The sequence below is a fragment of the Capra hircus genome, chromosome 15 (assembly GCF_001704415.2).
Source record: "Capra hircus breed San Clemente chromosome 15, ASM170441v1, whole genome shotgun sequence".
Taxonomy (NCBI): domain Eukaryota; kingdom Metazoa; phylum Chordata; class Mammalia; order Artiodactyla; family Bovidae; genus Capra; species Capra hircus.
This window is the reverse complement of record NC_030822.1, coordinates 34,520,455-34,544,101: the sequence shown is the minus strand read 5'-3', so window position 1 is coordinate 34,544,101 and position 23,647 is coordinate 34,520,455. Positions and strand designations below refer to the sequence as shown.

General features: G+C 38.2%; 2 protein-coding genes across 2 annotated transcripts; both read left to right on the top strand.

Moving 5' to 3' along the window:
* On the top strand, positions 4,726 to 5,682 carry LOC102177907 (olfactory receptor 52H1-like). Its single transcript, XM_013969662.2, has one exon. It carries the CDS (start codon positions 4,738 to 4,740, stop codon positions 5,680 to 5,682), a length of 945 nt encoding a protein of 314 aa, XP_013825116.2. The 5' UTR covers positions 4,726 to 4,737.
* On the top strand, positions 14,103 to 15,221 carry LOC102178190 (olfactory receptor 52H1-like). Its single transcript, XM_005689897.2, has one exon. The coding sequence runs from the start codon at positions 14,280 to 14,282 to the stop codon at positions 15,219 to 15,221; it is 942 nt and encodes a 313-aa protein (XP_005689954.1). The 5' UTR covers positions 14,103 to 14,279.

The window sequence follows — 23,647 nt, the reverse complement described above, 5'->3', positions numbered from 1 at the left end:
CAGATCCTGGGGCCTCACTATGGAAAGCAGTGATAGTTTACCTGAAGTGAGCCATCTCATCCTTCCAGCAGGTCCACTGTGTGTCCACCACTGTGCTAAGCATTTTCACAGGCACTGTCCCACTTTTTTGTCCTAACTTGTGAATCCTTACATAATCTTGAGATCTTTGGATCTTGGATCTCCTTGCCAAAATCTTAGAGGCCATGCATGCTCAGCTGGGGACTCTTTGTGACCCCATGGATTGTATGTAGCCTGCCGAGCCCCTCTGTTCATGGGATTTCCTAGGCAACAGTACTGGAGTGGGTTGCCATTTCCTTTTCCAGGGGATCTTTCCAAACCAGGGATCGAACCTGCATCTCCTGCATTGGCATTGGCAAGCAGATTCTTTATCACTGAGCCACCAAGGAAGCCATAATCTTGAGAAGTAGGGACTATATTATAGATGTTAATTTCCTGTTCAAAGTCGTTTGTATGGTAAGGGCATGACCTTGAAACCTAGGTGGTCTGATAGGTGGGCACATGTGGCCACATACCCATAGGCACAGAGCTCACATGAAAATGTAAAAACAAAAATGTACCCTGAGGCAGTGTTAGTTCACAGACCCAGGCAGGGTTAATATAGTCTTCTTTATACTCTTCCCTTGAGAGTGAGAAGAGAAGGTGTTAGAGTCCCTCAGGCCCTGACTTTTTACCTCTTCGCCTCATTGAACAATGACCAGGAAAAAATAAATAAATAAGGAGATCAACCTGTCTATCAGTCCTTTCCTTCCTCCTTGACTTATTACTTTAGCTGATGTGTCTAGTCCTCTTGCAGATTTTCTGTTTGTCTATCACCATAATATCTTCTCTCCATTTGACCCAATAACCAAACTTGGTGAGTGCTGGTTATTTAAAGAGGGTTGGTTGGAAGAGAAAGAGAGAGTGAATGAAAAGCTCAGGATTCCATTTTCTAGGAGTCACAGACCAAGCACTACAAATCTCTTTCCCGAGAAACTCAGATTTTAAGCTGAGTTTATGGTCTCCTGTACTTGGATATATGCTTCAAATGATTAGAAAGAGAAACAGCTGGGTTAAGGATGGCCAAGGTAAGTGTTGTTCAGGCACTTTTGTTAGATTTGTGGCAAGGACCCACAGCCCTAACTTGAGTAGTTTTAAGTGTTTGGATACTCTTATTAGCTTTTATGCCTCTGTCTATTTCTGTTTTCTTCTTCACTGTGTGATTTGACTGTTGGGGATCATCCAGATGACATAAAATAGAATCCAATAAAAAAGCAAATCTTATTGTGTGCTTACTATGTATCAGACACTGGACTAAAGCATAGTTTGAGGGGCATGTCTTGTTTTGTCCTAAAAGTAACAAAGAATTAGATATTAGGCCCTTTTCAAAAATGAAGAATCCAAGGATTATATAGTTCAACTAAGTTTGCCCAAGTTCACACAGCTAGAAAATTATGGAATTGAGATTAAAACCATCTGGTTCTGCTGCCACTTTGTGCCTATATGCTATTGAAATAATATGGGTACATGTATGTGTGTGTATCTATCATAATTACATTTAGCCAAATCAATACTGTTATATCTTCTAATTCCTAGTTTGAGTTTAAATTTCACCAATTATAATGTTATCTTCTATTTCTGGTTTATTTAAATAGAATTCAATCAAGAACTGCATTTGCTTGTGCGTTCTCTAAAATTTATTTTACTTTAGAAAAGTATTTTCCTCCTCCAAGTACCCTACCCTTTTAATGGCACTGACATTTTGAGAAGACCAGGCTGTTTCGTAGATTGCCCCACATTGTAGATTTTTCTGAGCTGCGAAACGACAAGCCTCAGAACTAACTTTGTGTGCCCATGTATGTCTGTAAATGTTTCTGAATGACTGTAGAAACATCTGTTGTGTTTGAGTGCATGAAAATATAAAAACTAGAGAAGACTTTCCTCAGACATGTCTGAAGAAAAGATGATTTCAGACCAGCTGGAAGAGCTGTGATTCAGAGTATGTGGTTTTCGGGTGCTGGTGCCATGTATTGTTTTGAGTGTGTGAGCAGCACAGAAGAGGGATTTTCAACACAAAGGCTGCATAACCTAATTAAATCTCTACCATGGCCATGGGTGAGTTCTAGGCCTCCGGTGGATAAGAGAGCTGAGTGAAGATGTTGACAGAGGATGCACACACTTAGCGTATAAGGGATTGGTCTGTGGGCCGCTGTCTGAACTCTGCACTGTGTTCCCAGAACCCAGAACATATGAATTCCAGAGACACTAGAGGAGAGTTTGAGTTTCTGTAAGAAATGAGATTTTGCTTATACATAAGGGAAGGTCAGAAAGAACAGAGCACCTGATTTTTCTTTGGCAAAAGCAGAAGAGTGACGACACTAAGTGCTGGCTTGGGAGATGGAAGGTATGGTGAACTGGGCCTAAAGAATGTGGTAAAAAGTGCCTGTAGGGATAAAGCTGAGCACGAGTTTTGACCTTGTCAGGTTAGGAGTCTGAGGCATGTGGCTATCACAAGCTTTCTCTTAGTGCTGATCCTGGAAGTCCCTGGCCTTGTTGTGGTTAGTTATCCCTAGAATAGAAATCATTTTCTACGTAGATGCATTACTGGATCAAGAAGGTTGAAGAACCTAGCATTATTTTTGTGCATAATGTCTATTTGTTCATTAATGATAATTTGAGCAGCTGAGTCACAAACATCTTTGTCCTGCAGTTAAGAGTCTACGGCTGCCCCACTACCTTCACTGCTCTCCTCTCCTGGCCTCAAGGGAACAGCTCATCTTTGTTTCCACCAGGGAAGTGAATCAATTTTTATACTATCTTTAAAGATTACAATTCACTTTCAGTTATTACAAAATATTGGCTATATGGGGACTTCCCTGTTGGTCCAGTGGCTAAGACTTCTCCTTCCAATGCAGTGAGTGTGGGTTTGATCCGTGGTCCAGAATTAAGATCCCACATGCCTCTCAGCCAAAAAACCAAAACATAGAACAGAAGCAATATTGTAACAAACTAAAAACTTTAAAAATGGTCCATGTAAGAAAAAATATTGGCTATTTTCCCACGTTGTACAATATATCCTTGTAACCTCTTATACCCAATAGCTTGTACCTCCCACTCCCCAACCATCATATTGCCCCTTCCCCTACTTCTCCACACTGGTAACCATTGGCTTATTCTCTATATGTGTGAGCCTGCTTTACTTTTATTATATTCACAACTTTGTTGTATTTTTCAAACTCCACATATAAGTGATATCATACAGTATTTGTCTTTCTCTGTCTGACTTATTTCACTTAGCTTAACACCTTCCAAGTCCATCCATGTTGTGTCAAACAGGAAAATTTCAAGGACCTAGTCTTTAAAAGATTTATTCCCAGAGTAAAGATTTTGATAATTTACAAAGAAAATGGCAATGATACAATCCAATCATGCAGTATTTTTTATATTATCATTGGTGTTTGTTATAGGTGTGTACGATGTGTGCATATGAGTGTATATGTATAGTAATGTGTAGATATGTGTATGTTTGTGTGAGAGAAAGGAGGGAGGAGGGATTTCAGGTTTGTGTAAAATTGTGTGTGGGTAAATATATGATGGTAAAACATATGAAAGAATGTGAGTATAGATCAAAGCATTCTTGAAATTTTAAGTACTATGTATGTGTGCATCTAAGAGAGTATATATCCTGCAGTGGACATGTCTATCAAATAGAATATGCATTTACAAAGAAATAATTCTTTTGGATAGAAACCTTGTTTCTATTTTTATTCAAAATTGTTATTAAGTCCAAAGCATTAGGATAGTATAAAGCTGTAGAGTTTACTGAGTTCTGGAAAACAGTATTTTTGGAGGAACAAGAATCCATGAGCTCGAGTGTGTGGGATTTTAAAATTTAAATTTTAGTTGCACCTGTTTTTCAGCATAGTCTAGGAACTCAGACAGTGTTGGCTAAACTGAATTAGGATTTTGAATCTAAAAAAGTGATGTGGACTTCACAAATTGAAGAAGCACAGTCACCATGAAGCTTGAAAAGAGTGAATAATTGCTTGGGACAATGACAGAAGGAATTGATATTAATTAATGATGACTATGCATGCTTGCTAAGTCGCTTCAGTTGTGTCTGACTCTGTGTGACCCTATGGACTGTAGGTCACCAGGCTCCTCTGTCCATGGGATTCACCAGGCCAGAATACTGGAGTGGATTGCCATGCACTCCTCTAGGGGATCTTCCCGGCTTAGGGATCAAACCCGCATCTCTTAAGTCTCTTGAATTGACAGTCAAATTCTTTACAACTAGTGCCCTCTGGGAATCCCTTAATGATGTCCATAAAGTCATGTAAACTATAATCCACCAACTCATGGAAAAATATGTCCTGTAAATTGGTAGTTTGTAATAGAGGTACACTGCATAATCAAAAGAATGATTGATGCCAATATGGAAAACTGCCTGGAAAAGCTGTATAAATCATCAGCGATGGCCAGAATAAACAAGATAGTCTCTTTAGGTAAAGTAACTGTATGTTCTATTATATATGAGACTGTGTGGCTTATGCATGTTACCTGCCAACTTCCTAACAATCTTTCTTCACTACAAAGGATCTCACTTTGAATTATAATTAGACAGCCACTTTATTTTTCGGGATATATAATGAGCTGTTGGAAGTGAGGGTGACTCAAGTGAGCCTAACATTTACCACCCTCTGTCCTCAGGAACTGGGACTTGTGCCATCCTGGTCTGCCATGGTCCTTTTGAACCTGAGCAGTGACAACGCAGGACCCTTCATTCTGGTGGGGATCCCAGGCCTGGAGCAAGCCCATGTGTGGATTGGAATTCCCTTCTGTGTCATCTATATTGTAGCCATTGTGGGAAACTGCATCCTTCTCTACCTAATCTTAGTGGAGCGTAGCCTTCACGAACCCATGTTCTTCTTTCTCTCCATGCTGGCCATAACTGACCTCACCTTGTCCACAGTTGGTGTTCCTAAAACACTCAGTATCTTTTGGCTTGGGGCTCGAGAGATCACATTCCCAGGGTGCCTCGCACAAGTGTTCTTCCTCCACTACAGCTTTGTCCTGGATTCAGCCATCCTGATGGCCATGGCATTTGACCGCTATGTGGCCATCTGTTCTCCCTTGAGATACAACACTATCTTGACCCCCAAGACCATCATCAAGATTGTGGTGGGAATCTCCTTTCGTAGTTTCTGCATCATCCTGCCAGTTGTATTCCTGCTCACACGACTGCCTTTCTGTAGGACACGCATCATACCGCACACATACTGTGAGCACATAGGTGTTGCCCGGCTCGCCTGTGCAGACATCTCCATCAACATCTGGTATGGCTTTTGCGTTCCCATCATGACAGTCATCTCAGATGTGATCCTCATTGCTGTTTCTTACACACTCATCCTCTGTGCTGTCTTCCGCCTCCCCTCCCAAGAAGCCCGCCAGAAGGCCCTGGGCACCTGTGGTTCCCATGTCTGTGTCATCCTCATGTTTTATACACCTGCCTTTTTCTCCATCCTTGCCCACCGCTTTGGACACAATGTCTCCCACGCTTTCCACATCATGTTTGCCAACCTCTACATTGTTATCCCACCTGCACTCAATCCCATTGTTTATGGAGTGAAGACCAAGCAGATCAGAGAGAAGGTCACCATTTTATTTTGTACCAAGAGGACCTAATAATGTTCCAATGAACCATGGAAAAGCTAGGATAAGTTTACAGCATGTATTAATATAGCCAGAATTTTAAAAAAGCAAATGCTATTTAAAGCAAGAATAGTCTATAAGTGATTTTGCATATTAGGGAAATGGCATGATCTATAGGAAAGAGATGCTTCTGTATTTATTGATGAAAATGTTAAATGCATTGCCTTTGAAGAGAGACTGTTAGAGGAAAGTATATTCAAAAAAGGTTTTTAGGAAAGCCCTCCTTGAACAAAATTGCATATTCCCTAAGAAAAATGAAAATCATGAGATGTCAGTCAAGTCAGGATGAAGGATGGCATAAATCAGGCAGAGGAGGTGAAAGACCCATACACTAAAAACTTTAAGACATTGATAACAGAAATGAAAAAGACACAAATATAGGTTTTTCTATTATCCAAAAGTAGAATATTCTTTTTTTTTAATTGGAGGAAAATTTCTTTACAATGCTGTGGTAGTCTTTGCCATACATCAACAAGGATCAGTTATAATTATATATATTTCTTCTGTCTTCAGTCTCCCTCCCCCACCCCATCTCACCCCTCTAGGTCATCACAGAGCACCAAGCTGGGATCCTCGTGTTATATAGCAGCTTCCCACTAGTTGTGTATTTTTGCATGATAGTGTATATTTATCAATGCTGCTTTCTCAACTTGTCCTACCCTTTCTTTCTCCCACTGTGTCCAGCATTCCATTCTCTACCTCTGTGTCTCCATTTCTTCTCTGTTAATATGTTCATCAGTACATTTTTTTTTAGATTCCATATATATGCACTAGTATATAATGTTTGTTTTTTCTCTTTCTGACTTGTTTCACTCTGATAACAGGCTCTAGGTTAATTCACCTCACAATAACTGACTCAACTTCCTCCCTTTTTGTAGCTGAGTAATATTTCATTGTATATATGTACCATAGCTTCTTTATCAATTTATCTGTTGATGGACATCTAGGTGACTTCCATGCCCTGGCTATTGTAAATAGTGCTGCAATGAGTATTGGGGTACACAGATCCTTTTGAGTTGTGGTTTTCTCAGGATATACACCCAGTAGTGGGATTGCTGGGTCATATGGTAGTTTTATTCCTAGTTTATTAAGGAATTTCCATACTGCTCTCCATATTGGCCGTACCAATTTACATCCCTACCAACAGTGCAGTAGTGTTCCCTTTTCTCCACTTCCTCTCCAGCATTTATCATGTGTAGTGTTTTTTGATGATGGCCATGCTGATTGCTCTGAAGTGATACCTTGTTGTACTTTTGATTACATTTCTCTAATAGTGAGTGATGTTGGACATTTTTTCATGTATTTATTGACCATCTGTATGTCTTCTTTGGAGAAATGTCTATTTAAGTCTTCTGCTCATTTTTTAATTGGGCTGTTTGTTTTTCTGATATTGAGCTGTATGAGATGCTTATATATTCTAGAGATTTATCTTTTGTTCATTGCTCTGTTTACAATTATTTTCCAAATTAGATCATTCTTATGAAACCTTTGGTAAGTCAAAATAGAGTAAAGCAAAATTAGCCTTAAGACACATCTTGCTAATGGATGCAAAAAATAATTGAGATAAAGCATAAATGCTCACTGACATAGTAGAAAGCTCTGAAGTCTTGATACTGAGATGCTGAGAATAGTTCCCAGAGAAGGTTCCATGCAGTATCAGTCTTGCTGCTCTTGGTGTGCACTTCTCTATGACTGTTAGTTAGTTGCAAAACTAATGCTGAACATTGCTTTCCCATTTCATTTTATTGATAAAAGCAATAATCCTCTTCCAATTTTTTTCAGTTTGTGAAAAGTTATTAATATAAGTGTTTCTTAAAAGTTAAGTGGTGTAAAGCAAACTTTTGAAAAGTGGGGTTATCTGTAAATGGAAAGGTGTTTAATGTTCTTGAATTGGGAGAGCTGATGTTAAAATGTTCATACAACCTAAAGCCATCTGCAGACTCATTGCCATTCCTGTCAAAATTCCAATGGCATTTTTCACAGGCATAGAAAAAGTAATATTAAATTCTCAAGGAACCACAAAAGACTAAGGAGTGAAAACAATCTCACAATAAAAGTTCAGAGCTGGAGCCATCGTATTACCTGATTTAAAATTATATTATAAATCAATAGTAATAAAAACATTATGGTGATTATGGATCAGTGAAACAGATTAGAAAACCAAGAAATGAAAACTCACATATATGGTCCACAAGGGCACCAATAGGGAAACGATAGTCTATTTAATAAATGGTATTGGGAAAGCGATACTGACAGGCAAATCGTATAACTGGATCCTGATGTTATGTCACTCACAAAACTTAAGTCAAATGGATTAATGACTTAAGTTTTTTTTTTTTTTTTTTTTTTGCTGTGCCATATGGTATGCAGGATCTTTGATCCATGACTAGGATCTAACCTGCACCTCTTGCAGTGGAAGAGCAGAGTCTTAACCACTGGATCATCAGGAAAATCCCTCAAAATGGATTAATTGTTTAAATATATGACCTGAATTTATAAAACTCTTAATAGAAAACTTAAGGTAAAAGCTTTTACTTTGGGCTTGACAGTAATTTTTTAAATGACACAAAAAAAAACCCACAGGTAAAATAAGCAAAAATAAACTAGTGAGACTACATAAAATTAGAAAGCTTCTGTACAGCAAAAAAAAAAAATAAAAAAAAAATCATATAAATGAAAAGATAATATATGGAATGGGAGAAAAATATTTGTAAGCCATAGATCTGAAAAGGGGTTGTTATCCAAAATATAGATGGAAACATAAAATTTAAAAATGATTATAATAATAATGAACTGACTAAACTTAATCTGATTAAAAATGGGCTAAAGACTTGAGAAGACATTTTATTCCAAAGAAGAAAACAAATGATCAACAGTCACATGAAAAGGTACTCAACATCTCTAGTCATCACGGAAGTGCAAATCAAAACCACAGTAAGATTTAACTTCATACCTCTTAGGGTAGATATTACCCAAAAGACTAAAGATGACAAATGTTGGTGAGGATGTGCAGAAAAGGCAATCCTTGTACATTGTTGGTAAGAATGTAAATTATTACAACCATTATGGAAAAAGCATGATGGCTTCTCAAAAAAATAAAAATAGAACCATCATATGGCCCAGCAATTCCGCTTGTAGGTATATATGTATGCATGCTCAGTCACTTCAGTTGTGCCTGACTCTTTGCAACCCCAATGACTATAGCCTGCAAAGCTCTTCTGTCCATAGGATTATCCTGGCAAGAATACTGGGGTGGGTTGCCATTTCCTCCTCCAGGGGATCTTTCAGATCCAGGAATTGAAACCATGTCTCCTGTGGATCCTGCACTGGCAGAAGAATTCTTTACCACTTGAACCACCTGGGAAGCCTCTAAGTATATATACAAAAGCAATAATATCGAGGGTATAAAATCAGTATCTTGAAGTGATATCTGCAGCCAATATTTATTATAGCATTATTTGCAATAGCCAAGATATGGGAGAAACCTAGATTTCCTTTTCTAGAAGAATGGATCAAAAAGTAGTCTGTGTGTGTGTGTGTGTGTGTGTGTGTGCATGTACACACATATACATAAACACACTTACAAAAGAAATATGGAGAATATCACTGTAGATGTTTTTCATGGCTATTTTGAAAGTTCCAGGAGATTCGACTCCTTGAGACACTGATTCTTCTAGAAGACCTGAGCCTGCAGGGACTCAGTCCACCCCAGCCTTTGGGACCTCAGAACCTTATGAGCTAGACCCCCTGGGAAGAGTCTCATGGGGCCTCCCATAAGTTGATAATTGGATTAGCATCTGCTGTCTCTCAGCTGTCCACAGCCTGAGTGCCCCCTCTGAAGGCCCAGGAAAGAAAGAAGAAGATTGGCCCCATGAGAGTGTCATTTCTGTCCATTCTCATGAAGGAGCTGGGGATTCGTGAGTGCTGTTTTGTGGGCAGGACAGATATGATTGGAAAGCCGCAGGCACAGCTCAGGCCAGATCCTGGGGCAGACCGAAAGACACACAGAGGACCTCAGAGGAGGAACAAGAAAAGACAAGGTAGGCTCAGGCCAGCTTTCCCCATGAGATAGTCCACAGGCCTGGGAGCCAGATTTTAAAGTCTAAGGGTTGAAATGAGAATGGATAACAAAACAAAGAAAACAAGCAAGATTGGGGTGTCAGGCAGACACAATTCAGCAGCCAAAACCAATGGTCTGAGAGCTTGGATCTAGAAAAGTGAACTCAGATTTTGTGGTTTTTGTGTGATTTGACACTTTCTGTCCTCCATGTCAGCTTCCCTGATGGTTCAGGGGTAAAGAATCTGCCTGCCAATAAGGAGATGTCGGTTCGATCTCTGGGTTGTTAAAATCCCCTGGATTAGGAAATGGCCACCCGCTCCAGTATTCTTGCCTGGAGAATCACATGGACAGAGGAGCCTGGTGGGTTACAGTTCATGGAGTCGCAAAGAGTTGAACTAGACTTAGTAACTGAGCATGCACACATACCATCCATTCATATATATGCCCTTGTTTGCCATCATAATAGTATTATATTCTAGTCACTATTTATTGAGAATTTAATGTTTTCCAGTCATTGAGCTGAGGAGGACTTCTCTCCAGTAGAAAAATCTTCCTCTATGAGGAAACAGGAATTTTAGAGAAATCAAATTATTTGTTGAGTAATGAAAAAAAGGCACAGATTAAGTGAAAATTCAAGACATTTGACTCTAAAAACTGAGGATTCTAAAGCATTGGATGCATTTTGATTTTTTTAGACTTTGCCTATGATTTCATGTGCTTCTGGGTATATGTGTAAATATCTGTGCTTGTTAATGGCAACCCCACTCCAGTATTCTTGCCTGGAGAATCCCATGGACAGAAGAGCCTGGTGGGCTACAGTCCCTGGGGTCGCAAAGAGTCGGACACGACTGAGCAACTTCACTTCACTTCACTTCATATTTATTTTAGCTGTTTATTCATTAAACTACACTTCAACATTCACATTAAATAAACAGAGTAAATAGAAGGAAGAATAGAGGTGGGATGAGAAGGGATGTGGCTCTAAATGTAGCAAGGAGCTTGTATGTGTAAGTGATTTACACATTGCTCATTTACTCAGTAAAAATTAAGTGTTTTATAGAAATTCAACTAGAATAAGCAGATAAAACTATGAATATGAAAATGTCTTACTCTCAAGAAAGATAGATAGTAGGCAAATAAATGCAATAAATTTTGATAAGTGCTTTTATAAGTCATAAGTACATGGGCTTTAATTAAGACTTGAATGACATCTGGATTGGGGTGGTGTTTAGGGGAGAATGGTTACATATATGTGTATGGCTAACGTGTATGGCTAAGTCTCTTCGCTGTTTACCTGAAACTATCACAACATTGTTAATCGGCTATACCCCAGTATAAAATAAAAAAGGTAAAAAAAAGAAAAACTTGAATGATAAATAGAACTGAGCAACAGCACAGCCTAGGCTTGTTTGGAGATAAGAATAGGGATGAAAATACTTATTCTCGGTCAAGGGGAATTCTCATAGTCAGGGGACTTTAGCACTGAAGAATACAAGTTCTGTTTCCTTTTTTTTAGAAGAGTGGGCACTACAGGTCTAGACTTTTATTTTTCCACAATGACCATTGTTCAGAGAGGTGCAGTATCAATGAATGACAAATCAGTGCATAGGTATAGCTTTGAACGCCTTGCTGTGTGATTGCCCAACCTTAGAGGGCGGCAGCGGTCTCATTCTCCTTCACCACATGGTTTATCTCTGGCTCGATTCCTGATTGTCTTCAGAGAAAAGATAGAAGTTTCAGTGAATATGCAGGTTAAAATTTATAAGCAAATAGTTAAATACTGTAGCTGGAACCTTGGAAATTAAGCAGTACAGTAATTCACCATCTTTCATATGGTTTTTGGCAAGCATTCTTGAGCTGTAACATGAAAGCTGAAGAAGCTGTGGGACCAGATTGTGGAGATTCTGGTTGTTATGTTAAGGATTTTTGATGTAGATTTAAAATAATTAGATCAGTATAGGTATAAATGATGAATCTCAAGTTTCTGCTTTGGGTCATTTAATGGATGAAACTCATATTCTCTGATATATTAGAAAAGTAGGGGGCATCAGATTTCTGAAGAAATATAATAGATTTTAATTTTAATTTTCAAAAAGTTAAATTTGAGGTTCCCATGAGCTATCCAAAAGAGGATATTCAGAGTGCAGTTGGAGATGTGTGTCTTAAAAGATCTAAATGAGATCTAAAGCATTAGGAGGTGACAGTATAAAGTTGATGATATAATTCAGGGAAAGTATGGATAGAAAAGAAAAGGGCTTCAGGTAGGGACTTGAGGAATGTCAGGATTTAAGAGACACCAAAAAGAAGAATAATCAAAGGATGAGCTGAAATATCAACTCGATTGAAGAAAAACTCCAAAACTGTTGATAAAGCATTAAGAAAATGATTCAAAGATTGAAGACATACTCAGTAGTATCAAATGCTGCTGAGATATCGATCAAGGACTATAAGGTGGATGCAGACATCATTGGTGACCTTCATGAAATCTGCTTCAGAAGTGAAAAGGAGAGGACAGAAATGAGAATCACATGGGTTTAAGGATGAGTAGATTGGAGATAAGTAGTGTAGACACCTATACTGATTTCCTCCATTGCATGGCTTTGGCAAATTACTTACTTTCTCCCTGCCGCAGTTTCTGTATATTGAAACTGTGAGTAATGTTCTTAGCTTATATTGTAGGGTTGTTAGGAGCATCAAAAAAGAGATTTCATGTACAGAGCTTTAGACAAAGTACACCGAATGTTCTCGGAAAACATTAACTGTTGTTATGGAGATTGCTTATTTGCTTTTATCTTGACTCAGAATTTATGATATACAAATTCTGTATTTCTTCCACTAGAAGTCATCTCTGTCTTTACCAAAAAGCACACTTGAAATAGTTGCCTCAGCTTCCCTGGTAGGTCAGTTGGTAAAGAACCCGCCTGCAATGCAGGAGACCCCGGATTGATTCCTGGATCAGGAAGATCTTCTGGAGAAGGGATAGGCTACTCATTCCAGCAGTGTTCAGTTCAGTTGCTCATTCATTTCCGACTCTTTGCGACCCCATGAATCGCAGCACGCCAGGCCTCCCTATCCATCACCAACTCCCGGAGTTCACTCAGACTCATGTCCATCGAGTCCGTGATGCCATCCAGCCATCTCATCCTCTGTTGTCCCCTTCTCCTCCTGCCCCCAATTCCTCCCAGCATCAGAGTCTTTTCCAATGAGTCAACTCTTTGCATGAGGTGGCCAAAGTACTGGAGCTTCAGCTTTAGCATCATTCCTTCCAAAGAACACCCAGGGCTGATCTCCTTCAGAATGGACTGGTTGGATCTCCTTGCAGTCCAAGGGACTCTCAAGAGTCTTCTCCAACACCACAGTTCAAAAGCATCAATTCTTCAGTGCTCAGCCTTCTTCACAGTCCAACCCTCATATCCATACATGACCACAGGAAAAACCATAGCCTGGTTAGGACTGTGGAATCCTGGACTTCCCTTGTGGCTCAGCTGGTACAGAATCCACTGCAATGCGGAAGACCTGGGTTTGATCCCTGAGTTGGGAAGATCCCCTGGAGAAGGGGAAGGCTACCCACTCCAGTATTCTGGCCTGGAGAATTCCATGGACTGTGTAGTCCATGGGGCTGCAAAGGGTTGGACATGACTGAGCTACTTTCACTCACTTCACTAAGTCCTAAGAGTGGGCTGGAGGTTGAGCTGTAACCTCTATTACATTATAATCCAAGGTGAGGCATCAAACAACACAGCCTCAGAGAACATTATGGTCTGCAAATCCCAAGCCTTTCTTGTGTCAGGGAAATCATTGCAACTACAATAAGGTTGGTGTGACAAGCTACAGCTCCAGTGTTTGTCTTTCCTTAAACACTTCTCTACACCTCCTGCCTCCTCTCAATTCTTCTTGTCTGACAGGGTATGGAGGAAGTCACCTGGAGTGGAATAGCAGCAGAAAAACACTGTTGTCTGTGGAATCTAACGTGCTTGGCTCTGCAAGTTACTAAAAATGAGATCTTTGGTAAGACAGCTCTCAGAGCTTTAGTTTTTATTTTTAAAATGAGGAAGATAAAAACAAATTTCTCAGAAGATTGTTCTAAATGAAATGATACTTTATAAGAGTCTGGCCCATGGGACAAGTCTTATTTTCCCAATTATGCCCCTACTTCTCTAATTTTCCTTCTCTCTCTCAGCATGTGTGTGATTAGGTCATTTTTCTCTATTTAGCAACACATTACATTGACCCATGGAAAACTGAGTCATTAAAATGGAAATAACATTTTATGCAGTTTGAAGAATATCTTGGAGAGCCTCGGTGATGATAACCAGGAATACTGGTTCTTTAGCATTTTTCTAGAGGAGATGAGCATTGTCTTAATAGAAAAGGGAGGTTCTTTCTTGGCCATAAGAAAGAGAAGAGCTGACCCTAAGAAAATGCTGCAAGAAGAATTACCATATAATTTTTTAAAAATGTTATTATATACAATTTGTTTTAGGACACAGAAGCTATTCATCAGATCTCCATGACCATGTACAATCTGACTGGCTACAACACAGGTGCCTTCACCCTTTTGGGTATCCCTGGACTTGAGCAGTACCACGTCTGGATCAGCGTCCCCTTCTGCCTCATCTATTTAGTGGCCATTGTGGGGAATAGTATCCTTCTCATGGCAATGGAGCACAGTCTTCATGCACCCATGTTCTTTTTTCTTTCTATGCTGGTTATTACTGACCTCATACTATCTACCACCTGTGTCCCAAAAGCTCTGAGCATCTTCTGGTTTGGTCCCCAGAGAATCAGTTTTCCTGGCTGTCTCACACAATTATTCTTTCTGCACTTCAGCTTTGTTTTAGACTCATCAATACTGATGGCCATGGCATTTGACCGCTACGTGGCCATCTGTTCGCCCTTGAGATACAACACTATCCTGACTCCCAGAACCATTGTCAAAATTGCTGTGGGAATCTCCTTCAGAAGCTTCTGTGTTATTTTCCCTTGTGTTTTCCTTGTAAATCGTCTACCCTTCTGCAGGACACATAACATCCCTCACACATACTGTGAGCACATAGGTGTTGCCCGACTAGCCTGTGCTAACATCTCCATCAATATCTGGTATGGGTTTTGTGTTCCCCTCATGGCCATCATCTCAGATGTGATTCTAATTGCTATTTCCTACGTCCTCATCCTCTGTGCTGTATTTCGCCTCCCTTCTCAGAATGCTCGTCAGAAGGCCCTAGGCACCTGTGGTTCCCATGTCTGTGTCATCCTCATGTTCTATATACCAGCATTCTTCTCCATCCTTGCACATCGCTTTGGACATAATGTCCCTCAGACCTTTCACATTGTGTTTGCCAACCTCTATGTTATCATCCCACCTGCACTCAACCCTATTGTCTATGGAGTAAAGACCAAGAAGATCCGAGACAAAGTCATTTTTCTGCTCTTTCCTATGAGGTCCTATTGATACATGCCTGAAGTCTAGGAGGCAGGGGGCTGTGGTTTTGTTTTCTTTATTATTTTTGACAGATGTCTTCCCAGCCATTTCAATTGCAAAAAATTAAAATTTTAGTCTAAGAAATAATATATAGTATACATCAAATATTGTTTCTGGAAACTAGAAAGTGGCAATTTCTTTTGATTGCTCTAATGTGATACAAAACTTTAAATGAAATAACTTAAATAATCAGTATCTTTTTTTCTTTATAAAGAAGTTTGTAAGGAATCTGAAAATTTTTCCAGGTTTGTACATCATGGTAATTTCTATGTCATAATAGGGCAAGAAATTTCTACCTTAATGACTCTGTGAGGTCCTAGACTTTTAGTTTGGCTACTACAATCCATTTCTGAATGGCATCAAGTATAGGTCCTGACATGTATTTAGTACATAAGCAATGTTTATCAAGAAAAAAATGACAAGGGAGGTTCAAGAGGGAGGGGACATATGCAAACCTGTGGCTAATTCATGTTGATGTATGGCAGAAACCAACACAATATTGTAAAGTAATCATTCTTCAGTTAAAAATAAATAAATTAAAAAGAAAAGATGACAAATAATCATGGAATTATTAAACTGAGATTGCAGATGTTTATTTTGAACAAAGGAAGGAAGAAGGCAATGATGAAATGCAAAGCTCATTTTTCACTCAATATTGAGAAAGCCCAACAAGATGGAGAAGGTAAAGGCTTCTAAGAAGAAATATACAGAGGAAGCTAAATTCCACAGTGAGTAAGATAGAAAGGCATGTACAGATGTACAGACTAAAACGTGGGCTTGAAACTTGACTAATTAGAAGCACTGTTAGTACTGAGTCTCTTCTTCATTTTTGTATCCCAAAAGACATGTAGTCTCATGTCAAAAATCTATTTATATTATTCTTTTTGAATTTATATTAATCTTTATCTCTTCAAATTCAGTATGCCTGACTTGTTCATAGAGAGTCATTTAGTCACTAAATCATTTAAGAAATAACTATTTATGTGTTTGATGGGTGCCTAAGGTTGCTGATGTCTGATTTTCTTCTATATCTATCTGACCTTAAAGTCTACTCCTATTTTCTAAACAATTTGCAGATTACCAGTCCAGAGTAAGCATCCCTTTCCTTACCACAGAGGGTCAAACACTCATCTGTTTTTATCTGGAATACCAGAGTTCTGCATGGTCTCTCTACTACTGTTCTGCTTTCTTGTCTCTGTTATGCCTCCACTCACAGGTCACCAGATTTATATTTCTACAGTAATTCTCAACATAAAATTTTAGTATGAACGATATATTCTTTGGACTCAGAGGCTCAAATTTAAATATATATTATTTTACTGTGGGACCTAGCCATGTATGTTGTTTCCAAAATTATTTGCAGAAATAAAAATTTTTATGAAATTTAAGTAGGAGATAAAGTAGAGGCAAAAGGGAAAAGCAGAGATAAAGATTTTAAAAAATAAGACAAAAAAAGTTAATATAGATGCTATGTGCTATGAGTTCTCATTCTCTTACTACACATGGTTCAAGAATTCAGCTCTAGTTAAGCAATATTTAGTTGCATAATTCACAGTGCCTATAAAAAGTCAGGTGTTCAGAGATATAAAACTGCTTATTCCTGAAGTGAAGAGCAGAAAGAGATATATTCAGAGACTTCTTAGAAAAAAGGCACCAAGTAATATAATTAATCACATTCTTACATAATATACAGCTTCATGGGATTCTTCAGTCCATTATCCTAGTATAGAGCACTGCTGCTGCTGCTGCTGCTAAGTTACTTCAGTTGTGTCCGACTCTGTGCGACCCCCATAGACGGCAGCCCACCAGGTTCCCCCATCCCTGGGATTCTCCAGGCAAGAACACTGGAGCGGGTTGCCATTTCCTTCTCCAGTGCATGAAAGTGAAAAATGAAAGTGAAGTCGTTCAATCATGTCCGACTCTTAGCGACCTCACTAGAACACCCTAACTTTCCATTCAATAGCAGCTAACAGTTTGGTGGGGAATCAATATAATGCTAGCCTCCTTAAGCATGGTTTAGTCCAGATATTCCGGGGCATTCAGAGTACTAAGTGGACTTCAGGCAATCATTACTCATTCTTTCATTCCAGAGTATTTAGCAAATATGTGACACAAATTTTTACATCTGAAACACTGTGTTAGGCATTCTTTTCACCATGCTGAACAAAACAGAGACGACCCTCATCTTAGTGGAGCTTTCAGTCCAGTGAGGGAAACAAGCCTCAATCATATAAACACCCAACTGAACATATAATTTTAGATTGCATTGTTTTAAAACAGACAGAAACCGACCAAAATCTTAAAAGCAGTGCCTTTGTGAGAGAGACTATCAGAGGAAAGCAGCTTCAGGTTAGGTTTTTAGAAAAGCCCTACCTAGAAGAAATTACATTTTCTCTAAAAACAATGGGAATCATGGGACATCAGTCACATAGGGGAGGATGGATGGCATCATTCAAGAAGAAAAGTTGAAAGGTCTGTACCCTGAAAACTATAAGATGTTGATAAAAGAAATGCAGAAGACACAAATACAGATTTACCAATTATTCAAAAGTAGAACATTCTCAGGACTTTTCATAAGCCCAAATGGCATAAGGCCAAAATTACCTTAAGATGCATATGGATAACAGATTCACAAAATAAACTGAGATAAAGCATAGATTCTCAATGACATAGTTCAAAGCTATGATGACTTGATACTGGGATGCTGAGTGTAATTCCTGAGGAAGGAGCTTCGTGGTGCTACTCTTGCTGCTCTGGGTGTGCACTGTGTTGCAAAGACTGGTTGCAGAAGGAATGGGGAACATTGTTTTCCATTTCCACATTTTTCATTAAAGCAATATCCATCTGTAGATTTCTTTCAGTTAGTGAAAACAGTTAACTGCTATAGGTCTTTTGTAAAAATGAAGTGGTCTAAAGAAAACTTTCAAATGTGGGGGATACCTGTAAATGAAAAGGTATATTATATTTTTTAACATTGATCATTACATTATATTTCAATATAAAGTTAAACACCTTCAGTTTAAGTGATAAAAATAAGTATATCTTCTTATTAAGTTAGCTTGCCATTAATATATATATATACATATATTTGTATCATATTTATGCACATTCACATGATTTTTATAATTTTACCCAAATTAAATAATAATCTATTGTGCATCTGCTACCATTTGTTGTAATACTATTGTCTTACTTATGAAATGTTTCCCTATAATAAACCTATTGGTTGTTTTTTGGTCTACTATTAAAAATATGGATCATTGACAGTAAGTCTGAAAAGCAACAATACATTTTATCAACTACTTTTGTCTCATAGTTTCTGTAGCTGCATTGTGAATTTTGTGAAATTATTTCTCTTTGAAATATTTACTTGTATAGCACTGACTGTCGGTTAAATTTGAGAGGAAGTAGCATCCCATATTTTAGCCTGTTTTTTAAAAACTTTTTAATTTTATATTAGAGTATAGGTGATTGGACTTCCCTGGTAGCTCAGCTGGTAAAGAATCTGCCTGCAATGCAGGAGACTCTGGTTCAATTCCTGGGTCTGGAAGTTCCCCTGGAGAAGGGATAGGCTACCCGCTCCAGAATTCTTGGGCTTCCCTGGTGGCTCAGATGGTAAAGAACCCACCTGCAATGTGGAAGATCTGGGTTTGAAATCTGGGTTGGGAAGATCCCCTGGAGATGAGCATGGCAACCTACTCTAGTATTCTTGTCTGGATAATCCCCTTGAACAGAGGAGCCTACTGGGCTACAGTCCACAGGTTGCAAAGAGTTGGACACAACTGACTGACTAAGTACAGCACAGCACATAGGTGATAACAATGTTGTGGCAGTTTCAGGTGTGCAGCAAAGTGATTCAGTTATACACGTTCATGTATGTATTTTTTCATGTTCTTGAATTAGGAGAATTAATATTGTTAAAATGTGCATATGGCCCAAAGTCATCTGCAGATTCAAAGCAATGCCTATTAAAATTCTAAAGATATTTTTCAGAAATAGAGTCATCCCAAAATTTTGTGGAACCACAAAAAGCCTGAAGAGCTGAAGCAATCTCAAGTAAGAAGGTCAAAACTGGAGACATCACAATTCCTGACTTTGAACTATAAAGCAATAGTTATCAAAATAATATGGTGTTTATAGAATTGCATAAAAATAGACATATGGATCAGTGAAAGAGGTTAGAGAGCCAAGAAATAAACCTTCCCTTATACAGTCAACAAGCATACCAGTAGAGAGAAGACATTCTAATTTAAAAATGGTGTTAGGAAAAGGGTAGACATATGCAAAATAGTAAAACTAGATTCTGATGTTGCATCACTCACAAAATTTAACTCAAAATGAATTAAAGATGTAAATACACAACCATAAATCATAAAACTTCTAGAAGCTAATGTAGGATAAAATTCTTCAAGGCTGTACTTAAAAAATTTTTTTTTAATTGAAATATAGTTGACTTACAATGCTGTGTTAGTTTCTGTGTACTCCAAAGTGATTCATATATGTATGTATATATATGTGTATATATATATGCATATATAGACATTATTTTTCATCTTCTTTTCTATTATGGTTTAATCACAGGATATTGAATATAGTTTCCATGTTATGAAGTAGGACCTCGTTTATTCTTCAATATAAAATAGTGTGAAACTGCTAAACCCAAATTCCCAGGCAATAACTCCTCTCCTCTCACCTCCAGCTCCCCTTTGGCAAGCACAAGTTTGTTCTCTATATCTGTGAGTCTGTTTGTGTTTCCCTTTCACATTGGTCTTGACAATAATTTTTTTGGATGCTACCAAAAACATAAGTAAAACAGCAAAAATAAACAAGCAAGACTATAAACACACATACACACAATGGAATATTATTCAGTCACAGGAAAGAAGGAAATCTTGCTATACGTGATCACCATAGATTAGGGCATCATACTAAGTGAAATAAGCCAGACTGAGACAGAAAAATGCTGTGTGGTATCATTTATATGTGACATCTAAAGCAATTAAAAAAAAAATGTCGAACACATAGAAACAGAGAATACAACACTTATTTCCAAGAGATGGGGTGGGGAGACATGGGGAGCTATTGGTCAAAGGATACAAACTTTCAGGTATAGAATGAATAAGTTCTGGAGATCTAATGTACAGCATTGTGATTAGTTAATAATACTGCATTGTGTACTTGAAGTCAGCTAAGGAAGTAGATCGTAAATGTTCTCACCACACATACACAGCACGCAGGTAAGTATGTGATATGATGGATGTGCTAATCAACTTGATTGTGATAAATGTTTTACAATGTATATCTAAATCAGATCATCATATTGTGTACTTTGAATGTATGCAATTCTACTTGTCAATTATGTCTCAATAAATCTGGAAAAATAAGAAAAGAACATTTATGAATGAGTAAACCGGGGTATGCTTGTTTGTTTGAAAAAAGGCAAAGGAATTAGAATATATAAAAGCACAGAGCTGAAAAAAAAGTCTCGGTACATTAAAGGAACTGGAAACTGATCAAGTGAGGCAGGTTTAGGTAGAGGGAATAACAAAAAATGAGATGGCAGAAGGTAAAAAATTCTAGATCATTTCAAGAGTTTGTTTAAAATTCTAAGTAAAATGGAAAGTTACAGGAATTTTAAGTAAGATAGCAACAAATCCCAAAATTGTGTAATTAAACATTATTCATAGAACTTCTGTTTTTATGATGGAGTTTGTAATAGCTTTGGAAGTGGTGGGAGGATGTGATTTGATTCAACAGTGACCCTATAGTTGCCCATTCACATGCACTATAACCCTCGTTAGGTGGGCATTCTTTTTTAAACAAGGAAATACCTAACACTTCAATTCCCTGAAGAAAGGCAAAGCCAACTTCAGTTAGAAATGAAACAGTTTCTCTGAGGTTAAGGAGTCTTTCGCTTTGGTTCCATCTCTTCATTCTTTCTGGAGTTATTTCTCCACTCTTCTCCAGTAGCATATTGGGTACCTACTGACCTGGGGAGTTCATCTTTCAGTGTCATAGCTTTGCCAACAAAGGTCCATCTAGTAAAGGCTATGGTTTTTCCAGTAGTCATGTATGGATGTGAGAGTTGGACCATAAAGAAAGCTGAGCACTGCAGAATTGATGCTTTTGAACTGTAGTGTTGGAGAAGACTCTTGAGAGTCCCTTGGACTGCAAGAAGATCCAACAAGTCTATCCTAAAGGAACTCAGTCCTGAATATTCGTTGGAAGGACTGATGCTGAAGCTGAAGCTCTAATACTTTGGCCACCTAATGTGAAGAACTGACTCATTTGAAAAGACCCTGATGCTGGGAAAGATTGAAGGCAGGAGAAGAAGGGCATGACAGAGGATGAAATGATTGGATGGTGTCACTGACTCCATGGACATGAGTTTGAGTAGGCTCCAGGAATTGGCGAAGGACAAAGAATCCTGGCGTGCTGCAGTCCATGGGGTCACAAAGAGTTGGACATGACTGAATAACTGAACTGAACTGAAGGAGTCTTTGTGAAATAACTGATTTCATGTTGTACAAAATAACTAAATGAGAGTCCAAATAACTGATATGGGCCAAAATCAAAATGTACAGAATATTAGAAGAGAAGAAGGAAATTTCCACCTTTATCATTTTATCATTTAATCTCATAATCATAAGATTATAAGATTAAAGAGCAGCACAATTTCAAGCTAAACAATTGTGATATGCATGGTAGTAGTTGAATTGTGGAGACTTCCATTTTTAAATAGTTGATTTGTACTCCTTCATGTAGCAGAACCAACTGTCTGTTAAGACAGCTCTCCTAGATCATGCTAACAGAACCGTAATATGGGTGTGTAAAATAATAGCATATTTGTTTCTGTCATTTAAGTGCAGGTGAAGGGTGGGGTGCAGTTCAAATTTTTAGGGTGTGAATTACAAATATACAGAGCAGGAACACTAGAGTATATTCCTGTTTTAGTTCAATGGAAAGCATTAACTGATTCACCAGAAAATTATTTTTTATTATACCAAGTCATGGAAAAATTAAGTTGCAAGTTCTACATAACATTTTATATGGAACAGGTGTTCACATAAAACTCACTCAATCTACCTATAACCAGTCCCTTTGCACTTAATCAACAGTCAGATATGACAGATGTCTCCCGAGTGGTACAGATGTCACCAAAGGTAAGATTTGGAACTTTCCATGACTTCAATATACCTGCATTTCCTATATAAATACTAGCCCAAGAAAACTTGACTTACAGTACCTCAAACAGAACACTGGTAGGCATTTGACTGATGTTTTTAATAGTCATGTAATATTAGACATAAACAGCCACTGAAAATAGAATTATTTGTACTCAGTGTCCAACCAGAAGGAAATCTGCCTAAGGATGAGATAAAAACAAAAATATGAGCAATTTTAAAGTCTACTATTCAGCGCTATTGTTGAATATCTTTGTAAACGTAAGACAGAAAGATCAGATTTACTAAACTCAGGAAAATTGATCTGGTCCTTAGAGTTGTGAGAGAAAAGCCTCTTAGGTATAAATTGAGATCTGGGCCCACAGAACGGCTGACAGCACCAACAGGCAAACCTAGATGTATTCCCACAGGAACGTATTCTATTAATTCTTTTTTGGTAATAATGACAAATCAGCTTGTGTTGAGTCCCAAGTAATGAAAATGTGACAAATTCCCAAAGACCTGAATGAGAATATATAAAAGTTGAAGAAACAGCAAGTAAAACTCCGATAAGAACAAAATGAGATTTAAATATAATTGGATGAATATTATGGAAAGAATTGTCTGTCCACAAGTGGAAAAGGCACTGAGGGAGACAAAAGGGAAATAAGGTGACATTTTAGGAGGCTGTTAGAGTAATTTATGTAAGAGATGATGGTAGCTGGGCAAGGGATACAGAAAGGAGAATAGATTCAGAGGACATTTAAGAAGGGACAGCAATATAATTTGATTTAAAAAGTTCATGTGACTAGTGAGGTGTGACATTTGCAGAGCTTAGGAACATTGAAAGCTGGGTTTGGGGAGGTAGTGAATGTAGTCTGGGACAAGATGGTTTTGAAGTGGAAGTGGATATTTAACCAGTGTCGGCCCAAAGAGGATACTCTTTGATACCCAACAGTCATCTTCACATTGTTCTTCAAAGGAAATAGCATCTAGGATTTGTTCCATGCCTATCCTAGTAGTTCCAACCAACTTTCCTGTTTCCCAGTTTTTATGCTCTCATCCACATATATATGGGGTCTTCCACTTTTATTTTATGGGCAAAATAAAAGGCACAAAAATCCACTGAAGAGCTTTTAAATGCAGACCTTGGGGCCTTACTCAGAAAAGCAGTATTAGATTATCCTGGAGTTGGCCAGGCATTCCAGCAGGTGCATGTGAGTCCCCCACTGT

Excerpts from the sequence above, each read along its gene's own strand:
- LOC102177907 (XM_013969662.2), top strand. The coding sequence starts at position 4,738 with ATGGTCCTTTTGAACCTGAGCAGTGACAACGCAGGACCCTTCATTCTG.
- LOC102178190 (XM_005689897.2), top strand. The coding sequence starts at position 14,280 with ATGACCATGTACAATCTGACTGGCTACAACACAGGTGCCTTCACCCTT.